This window comes from Argiope bruennichi, chromosome X2 (genome assembly GCF_947563725.1).
Source record: "Argiope bruennichi chromosome X2, qqArgBrue1.1, whole genome shotgun sequence".
Classification (NCBI taxonomy): domain Eukaryota; kingdom Metazoa; phylum Arthropoda; class Arachnida; order Araneae; family Araneidae; genus Argiope; species Argiope bruennichi.
The window spans coordinates 112,245,332-112,269,057 of NC_079163.1; the positions used below are offsets into that span (position 1 = coordinate 112,245,332).

A 23,726-nucleotide genomic window follows, 5' to 3' on the forward strand; every position below is an offset into this window, starting at 1 on the left:
AAAACTAGAAAATGACTGTTTGAACTTCCATGACATTAGAATATTCTGCCGGAATTTTGTTATTAATTAACTATATGTTATATAAAGTAGTAATATAAAGGAAAGTCCAAAAATTATTTATAGCATACAAAAGAAATAAACTGTTTTACATTCAAATCCAAATACTAAAAAAATTATATTCAAGAAAGAGATGATTCAATAAGATTCATTTTTTTAAATCTTTATCGAAATTATCGCAAATATTTTTAAAATCTAGTTGTGATGCGAAATCTGAAGAATGAAATGTATGTCATGGTAAATAAGAATTAAATAATAGAAATAACTTAAAAAATGCCCTTGTATAATAGTACAGATAATTGAGTATGTTTTATAACAAAAAGGTGTTCTTTGAAATATTTATTAGACTGTAAAATCTAATTAAATATTTTTAAGATTTTAGCAAATACTGGTGTTTCATAAATTATTTATAAAAGAAATCACAGTTGTAAAGCTTTCATATATATTCAAAACTTTATCTCATAAGTATCATGGTAGTAGTTCAAATAATAATTTTAAATAATTTTCAAAAAAAAAAAAAAAAAAAAAAAAAAAAAAAACGAGGAAAATCTAATAACTTACGTTTTTAGAAACTGAAACCCATGACAGCAAACCAATATATTTCCATATGCATCTACTTTAAGAAGGTTTCCATAGACAGTATCGAACCACAATCCTCTATTAAATTTTAAAAATTAACAATTAGAGTCATTAAATAACCTTTATATCAGCAATTGATAAACCAGAAATATCTTTGTTTCTTATAAAACGAATCTTGCAGTTCAATTTGCAAATCACCGAATATAATCGCTAAAATCTAAAGCTTATATTTCAAGTTGGAATGAAATTTAATTTTAGACTTGCAGCCCAAAGAAATAAAATATAAGTCCGCCCACTATGTGAAATAAGATCTGTTAATGGTCTCTGCCATTCATCCTATTCGGCAGCCCCTTTTATAGAGTCCCATCATCCATATAGTTGTACCTATAAATTGGATAGGTACCTCTTATAATGGTGAAAGGTTGATAAAGAATAAACACTTAGGAGTATCCATCTTACCATCTACATTTATTAATGTTGCTCCTCTCCAGAAGCGAATCTGTTTAAAAAAGGATGAATATACAAATTGATCAATAAAAACAAAACTCAGAGAAATTTTATCCAAGTACTGAAACAAATTTTAAAAGAATAAAATTCTTTACATAATAGTCTAATATGATAATATAGCTAACTAATCTCACTTTTCTTCATGATTTAGTTCATATTACGTTATCATTAAACAGCTTACTAATAAATATAAAAAATAATATTCCAGGCTTATTTAAATTTTTAAAGGAATATATTTTGCAAATTTACATATTATATTTAAGTTATTGAAGTCCAGAAGGCACAAAACTTAAATATTTTATGGCGCATTACTAAATATTTAATACGTACAGGTGCGGAGGAAAAAAGCCCCCCCCCCCAGCTTTATTCTGCTGTCAATAATCGTCTATGAAAACTAAAAATACCATTTTAAAGTTATAACATACTAAAAAATGCTACGCCTAAAATGTTAGGAGTTTGTCCACATATTTAAAATTGTAATAACGTTGAAATTTCCTAAGGCAACACCCTTTTTTAATGTCATGAATAGATTTACCATGGAAAAAGTTATCAGAGTAAAAACTCTGGTTACCATGATTACATCGGAAGACATTTTCTGTTAAAAGAGTCATTTCCACATCTAGATGTGTGTGAGATTTAGATACTATCTAAACATCAGTAATAACATTATTTTTGTGGCACTTTAAAAGCATCTAAATAGTTACAATCTACAGGATGATTATAATTAAAGTTGCACTTTCAAAATGCTTAAGAAAAAAGAACTACTGGTTAAAAGGGTCTAAAATTTCATCTGAGTATACATGAAACAATCAGAATTTGTTCCGTGAAAGAAAAAAAAAAATTCAAAAGTTGACTGACAAATGGCACTATACTCTTCATAAAGATGATAAAAATTACTGCCTAAAAAAATATGCTAATTTTAAGATGCTAAATAAAAGAAATGACAGGCGCACCCTACATTACACTTGTGATAAAAAGACAAGAAATGTGAAATTTCTGTTATTCTACGTTTGAGAAAGTAGTCATAACTGTCGACCGAATGGCCGATTCTAATTATGAAGTTTTTTTACAAGAACAATGGTTGCTTGGTAATTGTACTGAAAAAATTCCGGACATTAAAAGGTTAAGAAGATCTGGTTCCATGAGTGCATTCGGTCTGAAGATGATAGATAAATTCTAAGAGACAGGTTTATTTGATGCGAAATGTGGCAGAAGGAGGTAAGCAACGGCTTCAATGTCAGTGGATGATGAGGCTTCAATATTGCTGGAAGGGTTCAAGCAGCGATTTGGGAATGTCCAGTATTTACTCCTCACGTAAACACATCGACGGACCATATTGTTTACTCCTCACACAACACATTCATCTCTACTAATATGTAAAAAGTATCCAAAAATAACGCCATGTTAGACACACACCTTTATTACAACACAACACAGAACAGAAAACACATACATCAACACATTGAGTCACGTGATCAGGCGGGATGGAGAAAAGCGCACGAACATATTAGACCATAGTCCTCGCCCGTAACAATTTGCCAAAGGCAAAACTGCGCATGCTCCAAAAGATAGCACAGCTTTCTCGAGAGCAATCGCGCCAATTTTATGTTTACCTTATTTTTCGCTTTTGAAAATCTTCGCTTTTTAATGTCTTCCAAATCCCATTCTTGAAAATAACAGTAACGAGAGTGATGTTGAAAGTAATGTATTTTTAGTACATAATGTAAATTCCAAATATATCGCTAATTTTGAATATGCGGCATCTAAACAGCAATATGCTAGCAAGCAGAATTTAAAGCGCCATATTTTAAAAATCCATCCGAAAAAAGAATTTTTGGAGCCTGGTGAAGGAGTACAAGCTCCCTTGTAAGGATTGTAATAGAAAATTCAATAACGAACGAAACTTCTTTAAGGAACAGTATTATTATGTGAATATGGAAAACAAAATATGCTTTATAAATACAGTCATACATGAATTTAAAAAAATAGAAAAAATTAACTTTTGTAATCATAATTATTTAAGGAACAATATAATATCACTTGAAGTTTCACATGTGAAAAGTTTTTATTTAAAAACATTAATTTTCAAACCTAAGTTAAAAGAAATTTCATATAATTTAGAAACTCAAGCATTAATGCCTATCATGTGAACATGGAAAACAAAATATATTTTATTAATACAGTCATATATGAATGAAAAAAATTAACTGTGAAAATAAATGATGTTTGTCTATAATAATCAAGGCAGTTTTGTTTAAAGACGTGTTTTGTTAATAAACTTTCAATGACACAACATTTGGCTCGATAGCGCATTATCTTGTATGCTAAAAACAATTTGGCACCCTCGAAGCCTGAGCATGCGCAGTTTTGCCTGTGGCAAATTGTTACGGGCGCGGACTAAGGTCTAGTCACGAACATCCAGTATCGGGGGAAATTCCCGAACTTTAGACATGTTTATAAGCACGGTTTGTAAAATTTTACAAATGTGCAATGTTATGCATACAAAATTACATACACTCAGGATTTGCTTCTTGTTAATCTATCAAAACGAGAAGCTTTGGGCATGCAATTTCTTGCTCAAATGGAAGAGGACAACGCATGACCATGGAACATTGTGGACAGACGAAGTTCATTCCCATTTCCAAGATTCTGTCAATATTCAAAACTGTAGAATATGGATCAAGAGAGAATCCGTCCCAAATGTAACCCAGTGCCTCTTCAGTTTCAAAAGATCATAGTGCGGGTCCACGGCAACATTTATCATCGGTCTTTTCTTTCTCAAGGAGATTGGTCCTTTGGATCCTGTAATTTGTACAGCCAATGGGTCATGTTATGAATCTCTTTTGCGCACTAGTTCATTCCAGCACTGCAATAGCGCGGATGTGTGGAAAGCACAATTTTTATGTAAGATGGCGCCTCTGCACAATGCAACACCATTGAAACGGCTCTTGAATCTGCATTAAGAATGATAGAATTACTGTCGCCCTTTCTCAATAGTCTGGCAGTCGCGATCACCTGCCCTAAAACCTTGCAACTTCTAGATGTGATGTTGTGTAAAAGATATTGTGTACCGGTATCCGATTGCGAACTTAGGTTAATTGAAAATATGCATAGCGCAATACGTTCACAATATAACCAATGAAACATTCCGATCAGTTGCGGGACATGGCATTTTGCTCTCTCAGCTTGTAGGGGAAAACTGTGGATAGTATCCTGAACATTTCTTAAGCAAATCGTCACCGACTTCTCTCTTTTTTATTTATTTATTTATTACGGTTTTTGGTCTAGGCACAACTAAAACTAAATTTTTTCCTATCTGCTGCGGCACCATTTTCTACTGGCGTATGGGTTTTGAGCAAAGCCACAACAACAAGTCTCGCCTTTTAAATAAATTTGTTTGACCAATACAGCGACATATATCTGTCAACTTTGAACTCCCCCCCCCCCCAAAAAAAAAAATTTCCATTGCTTCACGTATACTCAGAAGAAATATCAAGTCATTCGGGGAGAAGTTTGATTCTTTTCCGCAAAGAAATATTCAACAGCTCCGGAAGTTTTGCCATTACGCTGAAAGCCTCAAAATAGAATATTTGTTGTATGAGTGAAAGAAATAAAAATCAATATATATTATTATTGTTTAAAAGAAATATTCATTTAAGAGTTCTATCTGATATTTTACCAATAGAGGAGAAAAAATAAATTATTTTATTCTCTTTGCATATTTTATTAGTATATACTATTCCTATCATCACTACTTACTATTCATAAATAGAAATGAAATGATATGCTCCTTTATTTTACGATAATATAAAAAAAGTAGTGCATTTCGATCATTGACAAATGTAAATTGGTTTCTTGCATACTTTACCAGCAACTTAAAGTTTTTTTTTTTCTTTTTTATTGCGGAAGATTTTATCGTATGAAGACAAAAATATGGGATATATGCTGTTGCAGATGTGGAATGCAAATCGCAGAACATCATTCTATATGTTCATTCCTTTATTCTACATATCTTTAATTTCCATTATTGTTACATTTTTTTTATATTATTCATCACATATTTTGCTTCTTAGACATAAATAGAAATTTGAGAACAGGCATAATTATGAAAATAATTATTACTCATATAATTATGAAAATAATTATTACTCATATAATTATGAGAATAATTATTCCAAATGCTATGTTTAAGAAGTACCCAATAACACATATTTAACAACATAAATGAATCAATAATAAATTCAAAATCTTTTCTAAAACCAATAAGAAAAATTATAGGAACAAATAAATCTATCAATTCCACAATATAATTAAAATATATTTATTAGAAAAGTAAATGGGCAACTGTAAAACATATCATCAGAAAAAAATGACCTAAAGAATTTCTTCTAAACTTAAAAAGCCATCCTTATTACATATTTAAGCAAGACATAGCATGCATAATTTCTTATTATAGTCACTTAAAAACTGCAGTTATAACTGATCTGTCATCAAAAACATTGCTGACAGACTGTCAGATCAAAAGTCGCTGAATATCCATGTATTATTTTAAATACTTCAAGCAAAATTGCAAACGTTCAATTAAGGAAATAAAAAGCACACAATGCAATTTTATGAGCATTTTAACTCCACATAAATGAATCTTCATACCTGATTGGGAATGTGGAATCATATTCAAAATCCTTTATTTCCTTTGGATAACCAATACATATTAACCTATTTACAATCAGTCTGAATTGGAGAGCTTCATATTCGGGACTGTTATATTCTACAAAAAACATGCCATTAATAATCAATAAATACAAGATTTCAAGCAAATGTAAGGCATATAAACTCGTTACAAGAAAATAAAATGAAATATAATTATTTCAAAAGTAAGATAAAGCCATATTATTTAAGACGATGGAAATAAAATGTCTATATAATTTTATACAAAAATTACTTAAGAAATCATTATGATCATCTTGCATTCAAAAAAATTAAATTAATAGCTTATAGCTTGCATGTTGTTAAATTCATTGCATAATGTAGAAATTCTTTGTAGAATATAGAATGCTAAAATAATGTACTTCAGATTCTTTTAAGAATATAATTAATTCACATAAATGATATCAATATTTCCTTTTTGAATTTAATGAAAAATCTTTAAGCATCTGAATCTATATAAAGGAATGCTTTCATTAGAATAATCTAACCATTCATTAGAGAGAACAGGGGGAAAAAAAGATCTTTCACAGGAAAGTTTGGAGATAGCTGAGCAGTGACTCACATAAAATAAAAAGTACTTATTTAAAAACAATCCATCTATTACATACTTTAGAAGGAAAATGTTTATTAATAGAAAGTAAATATTTGAAAAAATATTTAATTCATTTTAATGTATATGACAATAATCTAACCAAAACTGTGCTTGAAATCAGTCCAAATTTATACAACAATTCAACAAAGGGCACAATAATATCCAAAGAATTTTAAATATTATCACAAGAATTATCTGTTTCACCCATAAAAAGATACAAATATGATATATTTTAAGCATAATTATATAAAAATACAGAATAATTTCTTAGCCAGTATAGGTGTCCTTACTAACGTAAAAAACGATCTAAAACAATTAGCTACTTATTATTTAAACTAATTTATTGGATAATAATATATACTAAGATATTTTTGTTATTCAAGATTTAATTTCATCTGGTACTTATTTAAACCAGCAGGTGACAAAAATGAAAGAGAGTTTTACTGAAAGAATGCATTAGATTTGTTACACCATCTATCTGTTATAAAATTACACTGAGTAAATACAGAGCTATAGCAGGAAAATAAGGATAATACATAAAGATATATCTTATACTCCACACTTCCACGCAGTAAGAACATGGCCATGAACAGAGTTTATGTCCACAAATTAACTTTGCATAAATTGCAGATAGTAGTTGATAACACAAAAACATTTAACGCCAAATATGGCAAAAACTATTCCATGCGTTTAAATGTTAATTTCACAACTTAAAAAGGAGAGTTTTTTCAATTCAGAAGCAGAAAAAAAAAATTTCTTTCATTAAAACCGATATATTACTTCCTATTATACTGAAAACATTACAGTAACTAATTCGTGTTCTTTTTCATATTTTAAAGGGACCATTTCTATTAAAGAGAGCTGAAGATACAAACTAATTTCATTTTCATCACCATAGTTGGTATATTCGGCAAGGAGATAAAGGATTAAAGACTATTTTATTTGATTCACCAAGAAAGTTTACTTTCATTAAATTATTAGTAATATCGTAAATCACCATATCTTAATTTGTAAAGCTTCTAATATGAAACTGTTTCTTATTTACATATTAACTGCATTAAATATCTTAATTTTTTTTGCTTTAATCTCCCATGACCATTAACGAAAAATTTCAAAGAATTATAACGTACAAAACCAAATTAAAACAAAGTTTAATCGTAAATCGGCAATCAAAACGCAATTATACAGTATATTACCCTTCAACTGGCTGAAACATAGAAAGTTATCACATCAAGTCTCTACTATAACAGCTAGAATGTAGAAAATCTACTTTTGATTATTATTCTAAAAATTACTGGAACATAGGAAATCTTTTCTAAAAATTCCCTGCTTTGATATAGAAAGACGCTAATGGATTACCCCTTTGACAATAATAAACAGAATGGATCAGCTGCATACCAAGATCGTTTTGCAGTTTTCGCTAATAATTAGAATTAGGGTGGCCATCTGTCTTTGAGGAATTAAATTAGGAAGGATAGGAATAATGTTACAATTACAAAAATAGCTGACCCATGCGAGGTAAATGCAGAGTATTCTTCTATCTTGCAATACTTTCAATGACAAACTTTTCACAGATTTTCACAAAGTCGTTTTTTAATCAATGGATCTCTCACACGTTTTCTGTTATATCAATAAAGAAAAACATCAGTAAACTAGATATGTATAATACTTATTAAGTGCTAATGTGCATTTATATGGTGGGTATAACATACTTTTGAAAATTTCATGATTTGTGTAGCCAATCATTTGTAAATAAAATTTGACATCTAATTTTGTCTTTACATTTGGCTTCGAAATTATTAAAGAAAAAACAAAAAAAAAATCATAGACAAGTTTTTTTTTTTTTTTAATTTCTACAAATACCTACATTTCCTGCAATATTCAAATTATTTGAATTTTTAAATAATGCTTCACTAATATAAAGTGAAGTATTTGGCAAACTTTGTATAATTTATTAAAAATTCGGCATGTTATAAAAAAAAAAAAAGGAGAAAAAATTTGGGATTAAAGGAAAAAGCTTCAGTTTTTACTGAATAAATGCACTACTTTTGTTAAAATTCAGGTAAGTATTGTACACTGAAAAAAAAAAAAATTATGAATAGTGCAAATCATGCAAAGCTTCTTGTGATTCAGGTAACCACGTATCTTTCTCCATCGATTTCATCAAGGAAACTTATATTTGAAGAAATTATTCATTAAACCAATTTTCTTAATATTTATTAGGGATAGAAATTATTAAAATCATGACCTAAAAGTCTTCTGAAAAAATTCCTTTCTCTTAAAACACTTCAGACTAAATGGGAAGCAGTTTTCAAAATGAAAAGCAACTTCTTAGTTGAGAAACCACATCGCAATTATTCTAACAGATTACTTTGAATGACAATGTATTAATGACAACCCGATCATGTGAGTCAAAGTGCCTCCAACTCTAAATCCCAGGGCCATCTGATCCACAAAGAATGGGAAGACCACTCTCTATTGTTATCCCAAACAATAAGATCAAGCGAAACAAACATATCTGGCCTTTTCAAAAACTTTGAGATTTCTGTCGCAAATTTAGCTACAAGGTGCTGTTTCAGGAAGATTCAGAAGCTGGATGGATGCTGCCATTCAATGGGTTAAGTATTACCAAATTATGAAAAGTTACTCACGTGCTAATGTGTAATCCATATCAAATCCAAAGAACTTTATCTTTTCCAAATGTAAACTACGATTCACAAATACCCTAGATAAAGGAACATAATAAAATATAAATGAACAAAACAGTTAAAATTTACTGATTTTTATTAAAAATAAAGATATAAAAATTCAGAAAAGCATATTTGAATTAAAATTACTTAGAAACAAAAGAATGCATAATTAAAAGATTCAGTGAAAGAAAAAGTAAGCTAACTTTTCCTTGCTAAGTATCTAACTTGTACTTATTGATAAACATTGCCTATATATAATGTACCCTTTTAAATGAAAAGCATTCAAGATGGTACAGCAGCAGTTCTATAAAATCTACAGAATTAAATCAATAAAGGTGATTAAAATCATTCAAGAATATTTAAAGTGCACTTCAAAATTCTGAACTGTAATCAGACAAACCAAAAAAATTTAAGTCAGCATCCAACTGCAGAAACTTTCACATAACACCAACATGCAAGCACATTTAACATGACTTCATGTTAAATGTGCCCAAGGGTGAAAAATGACAGTTTTCAATATAATAAATCTTAAAGTATGAGCTTAAATGCAAAACAATGTTGTTAGCCTATTACAAAATACATGTTAATTTTAAAAAACAGTATTTAATTCTAGAATTATGAATAAAAGCAAAAAAAGAATTTTTAAACAATATCTAGTCAATGTCATTTCTAAGATATATGGTAAAAACAGAAAATGTGGACAGTTACAAGTAATTGTATCGTTCATACAATATTAATTTTAATTAAAAAGGCTTGAAAGAAACTCCAAAATCACCTTCTTCAAAAAGAAAATTTGGGGCTGCATTAAGCTGCAGACACTGCATAACTGAATGGTATTTACACACTAATCACAAAAGATAAAATTGAAACACTTCCACATCATTAATCAGAGCAAAAGAAATGAAATACAAAATTCAATACTACAATGGTTGAGAACTTAGAGGTTTTACAAAGTATAAGTGAAAACATAGTAAAGAGTAGAAGAATAAAACAATTCTTATGATGATAATCTCAGATCATCATACACTGAAAATCTGGCATTTACTGAGGAAACTGCAACATAGTTCAAAGCCTGCATATGAAGAGTTATAGGCTAACATAGCATGCTTTCTGTTCTGAGGAAAATAAATTCTTTATAGTATGCCTCATGTAGACAGCCCACTCGCTGCCAAACGTTATGAGCTTTTGGGACATGTGCAATTATTTCCAGCTTAAAAGAACAATTCAATATAACTTAAATGAATTATAATTAATTATAAATTAAATACAATATAATTAATTAATTATAAATTAAATACAATATAATTAATTAATTATAAATTAAATACGTTATAATTAATTAATTATAAATTAAATACGTTATAATTAATTAATTATAAATTAAATACGTTATAATTAATTAATTATAAATTAAATACAATATATATATATTTTAGTTCTACTAGTAGGCAAGATCTTTTATTGACAAAAGATTTTGTTTTGTAGTATATCTAATATAATAGCTGAATACTCACAATATGATATTCTTCAATACCACACAATTTTATATTGATTCCATTTTTTTATCATGTTTTAAAAATTACTCCAATGTTTCTTAGCAAACTCTTTCAAATTGGAAACTTTCAAACTTTTTAATAAATTACAAACTTTCAAAATCAGAATTCAAGATCTGTTGAATCTATGCTCTACAATGGAGGAAATGAAGACCACTGAATCAGAATATCCAAAGAGCAAACAAATTCAAAGTAATTTGTTTATTTTGCTTCATCTTCCATAGATTTAAAATATTTAGATTTTTAAAAGTGATTAGTGATATAAAATCTTCAGCTTTTCTTCATTACCAAACTTTTCATTAGTAAATAATTAATTCATGCATGTAAATATTGTACAAAAAATATTTCAGAACAAAGAAGATGCAACATACTAATAATATTCTCTAAAGCAAAGCAATTACTCGCGTTAAGCTAATACCAAGTTAAGCAATTGTATAAAAGATATTTTTATATGCATAAAGATCATGCAGTTTCAAATGTATACATTAACGCTTTTAATATAACAGAATTATTTTATTTTAATTTTTTAATTAAAAAATAAAATTAGAAACTTAGAAACCTGTGTTGTGTTGCTCGATAATATCTTCGAGACTGGGTAGTACTTGATGCTGATTCAGAGCGACTATCATCATTGTCTCCAGAACATAGTGTCTCCATTTTGCGACCTGGAATCCAAAAGCTCATTTTTTTAAAGATGTCCTTAAATAAAATCTCCAATATGAAACAGGAAATTAAATTTATAATGCTTTAACTGCGTAGAGAGATATAGATAATAAATTTCAAAATATCATAACTTTATGCATCTCCCAGCAAAGATTTAAAGCAAAAACAAAAAGATGAGATTCTAACTGAAATTAATCAGAAAGCTCTTAAGAAATTTTCTTACAAAATGCCGGCTGCTAGATAAGATAAAGCAAGTTTTGCAATCTTAAGATTAAAAGCAAAGATACATATGAAGGGACAGAGGGCAAAGATAACATTCATTTCACACAGTAGCTGATCTACCTTGGGAAACAATTTTAATCGTATGTCTACAAGATCTTCAAAAAGTGTAATCCCTATTTAGAAAATTCAACATGCTTACTAGATGCAAAAGATAATTTTGTGAGACAGCATTTCAAGTTTACAAGTATCAGTTTGGTTTTATTTATGATGAAGAATTAATAAATTTTTAGAAAATTCAAAGAAATACAAAAAGTGTTAAATACAAAGAATAAAATAACCATTATGAGATAAATAACTCTAAATATTCTCCTAAATTTAACTTCATAAATAATTAAATATTCCATACCATTTAACAATACTGGAAAAGTAATATATATATAGCATGTGTACCTGGGATCAGATAAGCATATTTGCTTCTAATAAAAAAAAAAAAAATTATGAAAATTACATTTTTGAAAGTCAGAGAATACTCCTTAAATTTCTCATTTTATAAAAAGTAATTTAAATTTTTTTTCTCATAATGTTTTTCGTTATTTACCGATGCATACCTACATTATTTTTAACTGTTTTTTTTTCTTTTTAAATTAATTTTGAGTAACTTCATAATAAATTATTTATTGAAGTTTTGATTTTAATTATAAAAACTTTTCAATGAAGTTTTAATTACACAAATACAGTTTTTTTAATAAATTTTAAATCAAAATTAAATTTATCATAATTTTACCTTTTATTTTGTATTTAATCTTGCACTGAATAATCCTATTTTATACAACATTTAATTTGTCCAGAGCATTTTTTTTTTACCATTTTAGAAATAATTATTCAGTGAAAAACAATAATTTAATAGAAACAATTTTTTTCTTGCGCTATAACACATTATATTGCTGAGCATATTTTTCAGTTTCAGTAATGATTTTGATCTTTTTTTTAAAAAATTTTATAGCACTTTTAACAGTAATAACTTCTTCAATCAATAAAATATATCAACCAAAACATGTAATCAATTTCCCAAGTCAATGCAAAATGTTTTATAAACGTTTCCCATATTTATAAACATGATGATTTTTTTTTCTTTTTTACAACTAAATGAATTTCTACAAAAAAAGATCCAAGATTTAATATCTGGCCACAACTTATACCAAAACTGGGTAACTTGCACACTAGTGTTCAAAATTAAGAGAATTTTCTCTTTTAGTCATTATCTCTAGAATCGCTGGGAATATTTTATTGAAAGGTATGTACATTGTTTGAAATAATATAAAACATCATGATCAGGAAGCAAGTTCTAGTTGCACTTAACCATAGATAATCCGAGAGATTGCTGTAAAACATCGAAATGTGATTTTAGAACTCTATGCTTAGCTAATCAGTGATGCAATTGACCTCGATTTCATTTTTATGAACGGCTACTCTAATTCATGCACAACTCATCAGGTCAACAAATTTCTAAAAAGTCTGGAAATTTGCTAGATGTATTAGCCAACCAAATATCTACTCCTATTTATCCACGATATTATAGGATATCTCCACAACACTGTTAAATATTCTGAATGCTGTAAAACATCCTGAAAATATTGTAAAAATATTGTTGAGCATTTTGTGCTAATTGACACTTAATAAACTGTATCTAGGTCAATTTTGGAAGGATAATTACAACTTGCTTTTTTCCACAGACCAAAAATCATCATTGGAGAGGGAAAGAGCAAATTTCCCTAGGAATTCATAAGTTGTCTCATTTACAATACAAATTCAACTACAGACATCAACATAATTTTTAAGAGAAGGCTTTATCCTCTCTTTCCAAGCAAAGGAGTCTTGCATATAAGCATGCATATGTTTTTTTTAATTATATAACACAAACTTGATTTCTTTTAAAATATACTCAGCAGTTCACAAGTAAATCTACACAAAATAAAACATCTTAATTTTGGACACCAATGTACTTTTTAACTACATTTTATGAAAAAAATTGATGGTGTACTTAGCAATTAATCATGAAGTCTACATAATTCAAATTAACAGAAACATCTGCTAGAATATTAAGACTTTTCAACCAACTCTTATAAAAGTCCTCTCCTATAATAAATTTTGATATTTCCAATAATCTTAATTTGCTATTAAAAACTAATGAACAAAATCTTATAAAAGAAAGCAACTACAAATTCCCATAAACTAGCTCTGAAAAAAACGTACTAAAAAAAATCACATTTTTATATTACAATTACATAGATCTAAATAAACAACAACAAAAAATCTCATAAAAATTTTATGGTGAATAATTTAAAAGTATACAAGTAAAAACTTTATTAAAAAAATATTGCTCTGGCTATATTTCTTATTTCTGATAAACTTAATTTTTTCTAGGCAACACAAATTCATAAGAAATAGTAAACTCCAGACAAAATCTCTACATCAATAATTTGTAGAATATGTATTAAAAATTTTTTTAATTAGATGTAAATTAACATACTTAACTTAATTGTATAAAAAAATACCTTGTCAAAAAATTTAATTTGATTTCCAAGTAAATAATAAAATTAACACATCTTAATTTAAGCCAGCATTTTTAATTCTGTAATATAAACGAAACAGTCAGATTATTGGCTGTGCTAATTATCAAAGACAAGCTTATATATATTTTTTTTGTCACAAGTTCAATACATATTTTGTCATTTATGTAAAAACTAGAAGTCAGTTGTAGAATATTTACTATTAACTCAAGCAGAATATAAGTAATAATAAAAAGGTGACACACAATAATTGAGAATATCTAAAATATTTCACTAATGTCTAAATAGACTGCATTCAAAATATATTTTTTATCTAACATAATAATAATTTTTTTTTTTTTTTTTTTTTTTACAATCTATAAACTCCACTCTCGGAAGTTCAATACTTCACACAGCCATTCTTTAGTATTAACCACATTCCACTAGTGAATATAATAACATTTTATCTATGAAAGAACCTACAAGTAATTATAATCAAATCATTATTTTTAATAATTCAAATTACAAATCTCCCAGACTGATTAAAATTGGAAGGGAAAAGTAACATAAGAGATTAAAAAAGCACACCAAAATAATAGTTTTGTTTTTGTATATTTCATTATTGTTATTTACAATATACCACGTTTAGAAAATATTTAATTGCTTATTTATTCAAAAGCAATACTAATAAAACATCTGTTTCACAACAATCTAATTGAACTATGCTTTAAATGCTGATATGCTCCAAATAACAAACACCTCCAAAATCTCTGCTGATTAATCATTTACATGAGACTATGAAAATACCCATCAATATATAAATTTCTTCCATCATCTGTTTCAAGTTATAACAAAAACAATTTATAATTGGGGTATTAACTGACAACTTTCATCTTGTAAACGAATCAATGCCTACCATCCCAATCTGGGGAAGATAAAGTTATTAAATAAAAAATAATGAAACGTTACGAATATGTTATTAAAAAAAGACTTCAGACTATTGAAAAACTTCATAAATATATCTTCTCTAGAGGTTACTTACTTCTAAAGTATACAGCGAAATGGTACGACAGATCAATAAAAAATAAACAACGCAAACTAAGTATTTTTAAAGTAACTTTTCAATAAATTTAAAACCGTTTAATCTCATAATTCATCATACTTATAAAATATTTTATGATAAATCAGTAATAATTTATCAAATAAAAAATTCTTAATTCTCAATGAAGTAAAAAGTCAATTTATGAACTGTATGAAAATGTATATGAAAATTATGAACTGTACAAAATTTGCAAGTTTATTGTAGACTGAAAATTTCACAATACATTGACTTGTTTAACATACTAAGTCAAATTATGGGTACTGCTGGCACTGGAAAAATCAAAAATTTCAAATCGGTAAAATTTTGGCAAAAATATAAATGTGCAGATTTTGGAACTTTAATGATACAGGAATGTCCAATTTTAAATACTCAAAGTATCACTCAACTTCCAAACAAATTTAACTCTTTCAAAATATAAAAAGAAAAAACTAAATTTTTTAAAAGCATTATAAGGTAATTAGTGGAAAGCAGATTATAAGATCTGTAATTAAATACATTAGAGCTTTCAGATTACAAACTAAATAAAAACTCAAATATACTCTAACAATCGAGATTTTGACAAGAAATCAAGGAAGTGCTTTTTCCTCTTTGCAAGTATAGGCAAATAAGGAATATGGTCTCTCTTAATTACTCTTTGAATTTTGGAGAATCCAATGGCAGCTTACATGTTTGTAGCTGCAGGGGTATTGCAACTTATATTACACTGCCCATTGATGTATTTCCACATAATTTAAATTTAGTCTTTTTAAAAATCAATTATGAATAGTTTCATCAGAATTGATGTATGCTTACATTTATTAAAGTTTATCTAATTGTAGTTGCCCAACATGCACACATAAAAAAACAACATCAATGGAAGTATAAATACAAAATAAACAGGTCGGAGATTCCATATTTCGGAGAAAAATTTTATATCAAAATACTTTTTAAAAAAGGTTTATTATTAATGCTTCATTTTCTTTTAATCTTAAAATTTTAGGTTTCTGAAGAATTTTTTCATACCTTTCACAGTAGAAACATGTTTAAAATTCTTCCGACATATCTGGAACTGTATTATCAACACTACCTTCACAAATCATATAAAGGAAGCAAATATGCTTTAATATATCAAGTACAAAACAATATGAAAATGTCACTGATTTAGAAGACATATGTAAAAAAAAAATTATCTTCTTCTAAAGAATTTTCTCCAGTCAAAGAGAGCTGCAAAATTTTTTCCAGCATTTGCCCTGAAAACTCAAATCGGAAAACTCCATTAAATTGTAGGTAGCTTTAAATACTATGTGTAAAAATTCAATAAAATACAGAAAAAAGTTCAAAGTGCTGCAGTTCCATAATACCTATATATGAATTACAATTTTAAGGTCAATATTGTTTCTTTTCATTAGTAATCATTCTCTCAACAAATAAATGTTTGAATAGGGAAAAGTAGTAAAATGTATCAGTCAGGTGACTGAAGAAGAGACTGATAAGTTTAGAAGTTGTATCAATCCAAAAGCAAATGTAAAAATTATATTGGTAATGAAATCAGCATAACATTTGGGAAAAGTTTAAACTAAGTATGCATATTTTAGAAATAAAATGCAAGCAAGAAAGATTTCTAAAGTCTTTTGACACCTTTTTTTAACCATAAAATGTTACAGCATTTTCTACTCAATCAAAGGTGTTTTTTTTTTTTTCATTGTTTTACTAATTCAGATTTAAAAAACAATAATGAATAAAGAAAGTAATAAACTGAATTTAAAGAATTAATAACAAGTAATTCTTTCAAATATCCCTGAATTTCTACTTGTAATTAAGGTATAACTGATGCACTATCAACTGAGGCATAACTAGATAATACGAGGAAACAAAACAAAAAATTGAATATTTCTACATTTTCCTGAGATAGTAATTTCACAAATAAAAATTACTAATAAAATTTGGTATGCACAAAAATGTTTTGCAAAAAATAAATAGTTAATACCAAAACAGGTAGATAATATTTAATATTTCTAAATAAAAACTTTTACATTTTTTATTGATATTGATGACAGTACCATGTAAAAAACCATATGATGTATTTTCTCACGCAATTTAAAAATCAGATTTTAAAAATTTCCTACCACATACAATCAAAATATACAATAATATAGGACAACTGCTATCATCCATCAACATCATGCTAAATCATAATGATTTCATTTCTACGGATACGTATTGAAAATTTTCATGTAATAACATCTCAAAAACAAGCAATGCATTTTATAAGAAGTTATCAACTCTTCTGCAATTTCACATCTTGAAGAACTGAATACCATTATGAAATAAAAATGATTAGTTTAAAAGAATAAGACAAAAAGCATATTGTTTTAAAATAGCATATTTTACAAACATTATCAATACTTGTACTATAGTTTAAATCTTTTGTATAGTCTTAGATACAGTAAAATTAGACTGTTATAAAAAAGAATCCCACTGAGGAATCTAACAATATCACACTGTATTGGGGCAATACATTTTATTTATTAATTTTACAGTACTGAATCTAGAATTTTTATAGGAAACCAGAATTCTTCAACATGTGAAAGGCATTGCTTAAATTTGAAAAGTTTGTTAAATTCAGTTTAATTTTTTTAACAATTATCAGATTTTGCTCTAGCCAGATTAAGTAAAAACAACCCAAGGTTTTTAGAAGGCATTACTTTAGTATTATTTTATTTAATACTCAGCATTATAATTTTGCATCAACAATTAGACAATTCAGTATAAGGAGTTACGAATATGTCATCAATCCTTGAGAGAAAATACTACTGGAAATATTAATTTTCTAATATAAAATAATGATTAAAGGTAATTTGCCTCTAGATAAATAATGAAATATAATAAGCACCTGGAATCATTCAAATACTTGTAGATATAAATAATTTTCAAAAATAATGCTCTAGAAATATTTCAGATTTAGCTTAAAATGCATGCTCTTGGAAACGAAAGTCCTTTTTCGGCTAAAAAGAAGACATTTTTTTTTTTAATTCGCATGATAGATATTATCGAAAGCTTCTCGTGCTAATAATAAGGTATTATCATTTCTGATATTTTATAATGCACAAATGAAAATATTTTCACGAATCCTTCTCTTTTTTGGAAGCTCTGTCCGCAATACGATAAAATTTTTGGAAAACAGAATATTTTTAGAATTTCCAAGTCCTTGACTTTAAACAAATCGGATCTATTACTTACACTGGAGTATCTATCAATTTTCTACATACGAAACAATTATTTTAACATTTAATTGCACTGCAAATTAAAATGATAATAACAGAAATTACCTAGAGTAATGGAATTTGAAACTACATAACTCTACTTACCGCTGATGATCCGAAATGAAAAGCGAAACACTTTCGTTTAAACGCATAAGGATCGCAAGAGACAACCATTTCTATTGGTCAATATGCGGATAATTTCATACGGATGCAAAATCCCTAAAGAAATCGATTCACTTTGAACGAAAGATTTATTGCTAAAATGAAACTAAGCGTGATGAACTTTCAAATTCATTTTGTTCCTTTTTTTTTTAACAAAACATTACTGATCGAAAATAAAAGTGTTCATTAAGATAATCTAAATGAATAAATAATAATTTTTTGACTACCATAAGTGTAAATTCTTCAAAATTTATCAGAGAAAAAAATTTTAATTGGAAACACCAACTTTAAATAAGTATCATGATTCGCAACAAACCTTGCACCTCACTTCAAAAATTTGTATATGAAAATTTTAAACAAAAAAAAATCATTTTTATGGATTCGTTTTCGTTCAGAAATCTTATAGAATGAAGAAACAGATTACCTTGAGAAGAAAGCACAGAACTCTCGAATTCCAGAATATTGACGTAATTAGCTTTAATGTAAAAAAGAGTTTAATACAAATTACATTTTAAACAGTGGCGGAACCAAATGTCATTTTGAAACATGTCAGATATTATTTCCATCACTAACTGGGCTCGAAATCGAGGATAGGACAGAATCCGAGAACGTTTAATTAGAGCGTTAAATTCAGTTTAAATACCAACTAAGGATGACACATAGTTGGCGAAATATTATTTTGTAACAAATATGAGAAAATTTCAAGCATCAGTGATCAATACTATTTTCGGAGATATGTAATTCAATTCATTGATATGATCTTAATTGCAACTTTTTTGATTATAGCTCTTTAATTACGATAGAAAGTAACTATATCGATTCATTCTGTCCAGTCTGGATGAACCTTTAAGATCAAAGAATCCACTGATACACAGAGGGAAGTCCCTTACATATTGAACCACGTTCCAGAAAAAGACCTTCCAAGTAATTGCGACAAGACCCACTGATCACATGCAGAGACCTTCCCAAAGATACAGATGAAGTTCTCCTGAAGCAACCATGTGGCAATCGCTCTCTGCAATAAATATCACATTTTCATGCAAGCAAGATTTCCTTCACGTTCAAGTCTCCACAGAAAAATATTTTTTCTTCTTCTATTACCATAAGATACAGTACGATATTACTACGTTGTTGTTCGATGTTCTGAATGCCTGCCAGTGTCGGAAAGATATTACAATGTTGTTCGGTATTTTATGCTAAGAGAGTCAAGAAATTTCTGCAAGCACTTAATGTTTCAAACAAGTCTCATATGCGAAATTCTTTCAAGGGACATAACCGCCATATATTGCCGTTACTTATATTTTTCCATGATTCAAACGATCTGATATTCACGGGCTCTAATTCTCTGAGCTCCGTTAGAGTGAGAATTCCGCTGCCAAAAACCCTGATGTAATTTGAAAAAAAAAAAAAAAAAAAGGATTGTACTTTCTAATAAAGAAATTTTAGGACGGGACATTTGTAGCCTATCAGCTGTTAACAATGAAAAAATAATGATAGTTTACTGTTTAGAGGATAGCATTTAAAGAGCTAATCTCGCAGCGTAATTTCATTGAGATGTTTTTTCTTTACTCACTCAACACTCAAAGCAAAAAAAAAAAAAAAAAAGATAATTTAGCTGAATTTTTTAAATAAATTTATTCTTTATTTACCAAGCACTATTTTTAACAATGAATATGGTCATTGAAATTAATTGAGATTGATAAATTTCCCTCCATAATTTTTTAAATACAACTTGAACAATGCATAAAAATTCATCCAAATATAAATAATTTTTTTAAGTAAACAGAAAATCTAATTGTTTGCTTAAAATGTAGATCAAAGATTTTTACATATTATGTATGATATTGTTTGCTGTGTGGTGTAGAACAATTTTATTTATTAAAATCTGTTAATATTTATTAGAGCATCAATTTCATTTTTAATGTATCATGGGTTTCATTTTAACAGAAAAATATATAATATTCGAATATAAAATTATTAGTTCAACTAACTTTTATAACTAACTGCTAAATATTTTTAATTGAAAGGAAACTAACGAATTTGTCACTTTAATATAAAACATCTTCTGCTTTTATCTACTACAAAATGTCAGTGATCTACATAACGGAGAAATGAAATTATTAACTGATAATTCTTTTTTTAGACTCGGAAATATAATATCTCTTAAATTGACAAAAAAAAATGCTGATATGTTTGCTACATATTTGCATGAATTTAAAAAGAAAAAAATTTCGAACAAAAACGATTTTAGGAAAGTAAAAGAAGGGGAATTGATTGAAAATTTTTAACCCATTGCAATCGGTCAGTCATGCATATTTAAGTATGTAGTATCTATTCGTCATTTTTATTGAAATTATTGTCTTTTAATTTTTCAAAGGCGCTTCATTAAGAGACATGCGAATAGAGCACGTCAAAAATAGGAAATCTAATTCATTATAAAATATTTATTAACAAAAAAAATCTCTTCATATAAACAAGTTTATTTTTTAATATTAGAATAAAAGCTGTCATTCTTTTTATATAAAACTCTAAGTTATATTTCAGAGGAAAATTGTAAAACATTGATTTTAGATGCAGCAGTGTTATGTAATTATTTTCATTCTGAGTATTAAAATACCATGCAATTTAACATCTTTTCTTATATAAAAATATGATAATGACAGAGCTTTTAAAATTTTATATGTTTCTTTTATGTTGCTGATTTTTTTATCCTCCATTATAAGTATTAAAAATTGTTTATCTCGTTTGATACAGATTTTTTTTTTTTTTCAATATAAGCTTTCTTCACTAGTATAATACACGATAACTGAAATTCTGTTTAAAATATTTGAAAATAGTGATTCTATAGACAAGACAGGATGTCTATTCCCTTCTGACCTGAAGTAACAAAAACAGGCATGTCTCTTCTTTTTTACCTCACTTGGCGTCGATTCGAGGAATGAGTGGTAGTAACGTTTCATTCATTTCGGACCAGATTCAGCTCACTATCAGTACTGCAATACAGTGGGCATTCCTATCTCGTTTATTCATGATTCGACTATGGCCTATTGGTTGGTCCTGAAACCGACAAGTGGAATCCGAAACCAATCTCTCACCTTGTGGATCGCAACCGTGATCCGTTCCGGAATGAATGACACATCACTGACAGAAATTCGCAGTTGCAAGAAATCGGAGATGAAACTTTGCTGTCAAATATTCAACCGAAAAATTCAAATTTTAATGTAAAATTACAACATTATGTAGCAAAGATAAATGGTACATGGGACTTGACATTTCTTTCCTCCATTTATATAATTGCTTAAAAAAAAGGAAATAGAGGCATAAGTACTTTGTTTTCTCCTCCCTCGTCATCAGTGACCCGTAACATTCTACTCAAATCAGAAGATACCTGGACGGAAATTAGATCCATTGTCATGGCAGAGAAGTACAGTAGTACAAAAGTACAGTAAGCCTTATTTGAATTCAATTGTTGGAGGAAAGATTTGTGCTGTTGCAACATCATTAATTTCCCTTGTGAAAAGATTTTCTCAAAAGGATAATTTTTTTTAACAGAATGAAGGTTGCTTGTAAATTCTAATAGAAAAAAAAATAAGTGATAATAAAATAAGGTTCTGATTTGATTAGAAAGTAAAAGGATATCGCAATTCAATTTTAAAATTTTAACTTTCAATTGCTATGCTTAATTATTAATTTCCATTGTGAAAAGGTTTTCTCAAAAGCAGAATTTTTTTTTAATAGAATGAAGGTTGCGTGTAAATTCTAACAGAATAAAAAAAATAAGTGATTGTAAAATAAGGCCCTGATTCTATTAGAAAGTAAAAGGATATCGCAATTCAATTTTAAAATTGTAGCTTTCAATTGCTATGCTTCATTTTAAAAATTTACTTCCGCGAACTGAATTTTAATGAAAATTACAAAAATAATATTTAGAAATACAAATAAACCATTTTTATATTAAAAATATTCCTTCAAGAATCTTAATATTATACAAATTAATTATTATTATAGCGTAGTTATTATATAAAATTTAGTTTACTAGTTTCTTCCATCTAAATTTTTACCTAATAGATACTTAAAAAAGAATGTACCTTGAGATTATATATCAACACATTCATTTGGATAAAATTATTTCAATTATATTACTGTAATTCAAACAATAAAAAAATTGTCTATAATATTTAAATTGCTTATTCAGTAAACTTAAATTTATTTATTTCTAAAATCTTGTCCATTACATTTTAAATATATTAGCAACAAAAATATTAATATCAAAATGATGATATCATTTAAATAAATTTGAGCACCCTGGGATGGAATAATTTTACGTCTTATTAAGCATCTATGATCAATCGTAAATACCTACTTAATAATAAAATTAATGCGAAGCAAAATAAATAAAATACATATCCTTTTTTTTTTTTGATTAATGACTTACAATTTTGGTATTCGGCGCTTATTCAAAACATGATTTTGTAAGACAGATTTCAATATTCCTCCCTTATGCACGATAAATTTTAGCAATCCCATTGTAAATAAAATTAAAAAAAAAAAAAAACATTCATACATTGCTACTGAATGAATATTTTTCAACGGTTACACATATTAATGGATCATAACAAAATCGATGGTTGTTTATTTGTTGAAAAGTCATATTTTTACTTGTAATATATTTAAAATTATGATTAAATAAATGTTTAGGCTGAGAAATTAGTATAATAAATATCATACTAAAAACTATCGTACTAAGTATTATCGTAATTAATATTGCACTAAAAATGGAAGTATGATTAAATATAAATGACTCTAGCTCTTTCTAACAGCCTTTTATAGTTACAGGCAGAGAAGATTCCCGAAAGATAACACTGAATTGCGGCCTTATCGTCAAAATTCCTGAATATTCGAAAAACTTCCATTTTGTCTCCTAAGTCACCAGATTCGTCGCCAAGTCGCCAAATGGTCACCAAGGCCAGGGGTCATTGAACCAGCATCCGTACAGCAACCAATAGAATTATCTCTCAAACTGTTTTCCTTGCGAAGGAACTATCAGCGCAAGGAAACAACATCAAAATTCGCAATAATATTTAAAGTCTTGAATAGTTCT

General features: G+C 27.7%; 1 protein-coding gene across 7 annotated transcripts in view; it reads right to left on the reverse strand.

Moving 5' to 3' along the window:
* LOC129960029 (cytosolic purine 5'-nucleotidase-like) overlaps positions 1-18,591 on the reverse strand; it is a 46,806-nt gene extending 28,215 nt beyond the window's left edge. The window contains exons 1-5 of one of the 7 annotated variants that reach the window (XM_056073042.1): positions 18,569-18,591; positions 11,245-11,350; positions 9,094-9,167; positions 5,794-5,911; positions 619-714 (exon numbers count right to left, since the gene is read on the reverse strand). In XM_056073042.1, coding sequence (XP_055929017.1) covers positions 619-714; positions 5,794-5,911; positions 9,094-9,167; positions 11,245-11,342 — 386 coding nt within the window. In that variant the 5' untranslated portion in view covers positions 11,343-11,350; positions 18,569-18,591. Of the gene's footprint in view, positions 1-618; positions 715-5,793; positions 5,912-9,093; positions 9,168-11,244; positions 11,526-16,223; positions 16,252-18,093; positions 18,119-18,529 lie in introns of those variants that run through there. The other 6 variants (XM_056073045.1, XM_056073041.1, XM_056073040.1 and 3 more) reach the window with 6 other exon arrangements.
* Positions 18,592-23,726: the final 5,135 nt, after the last annotated feature.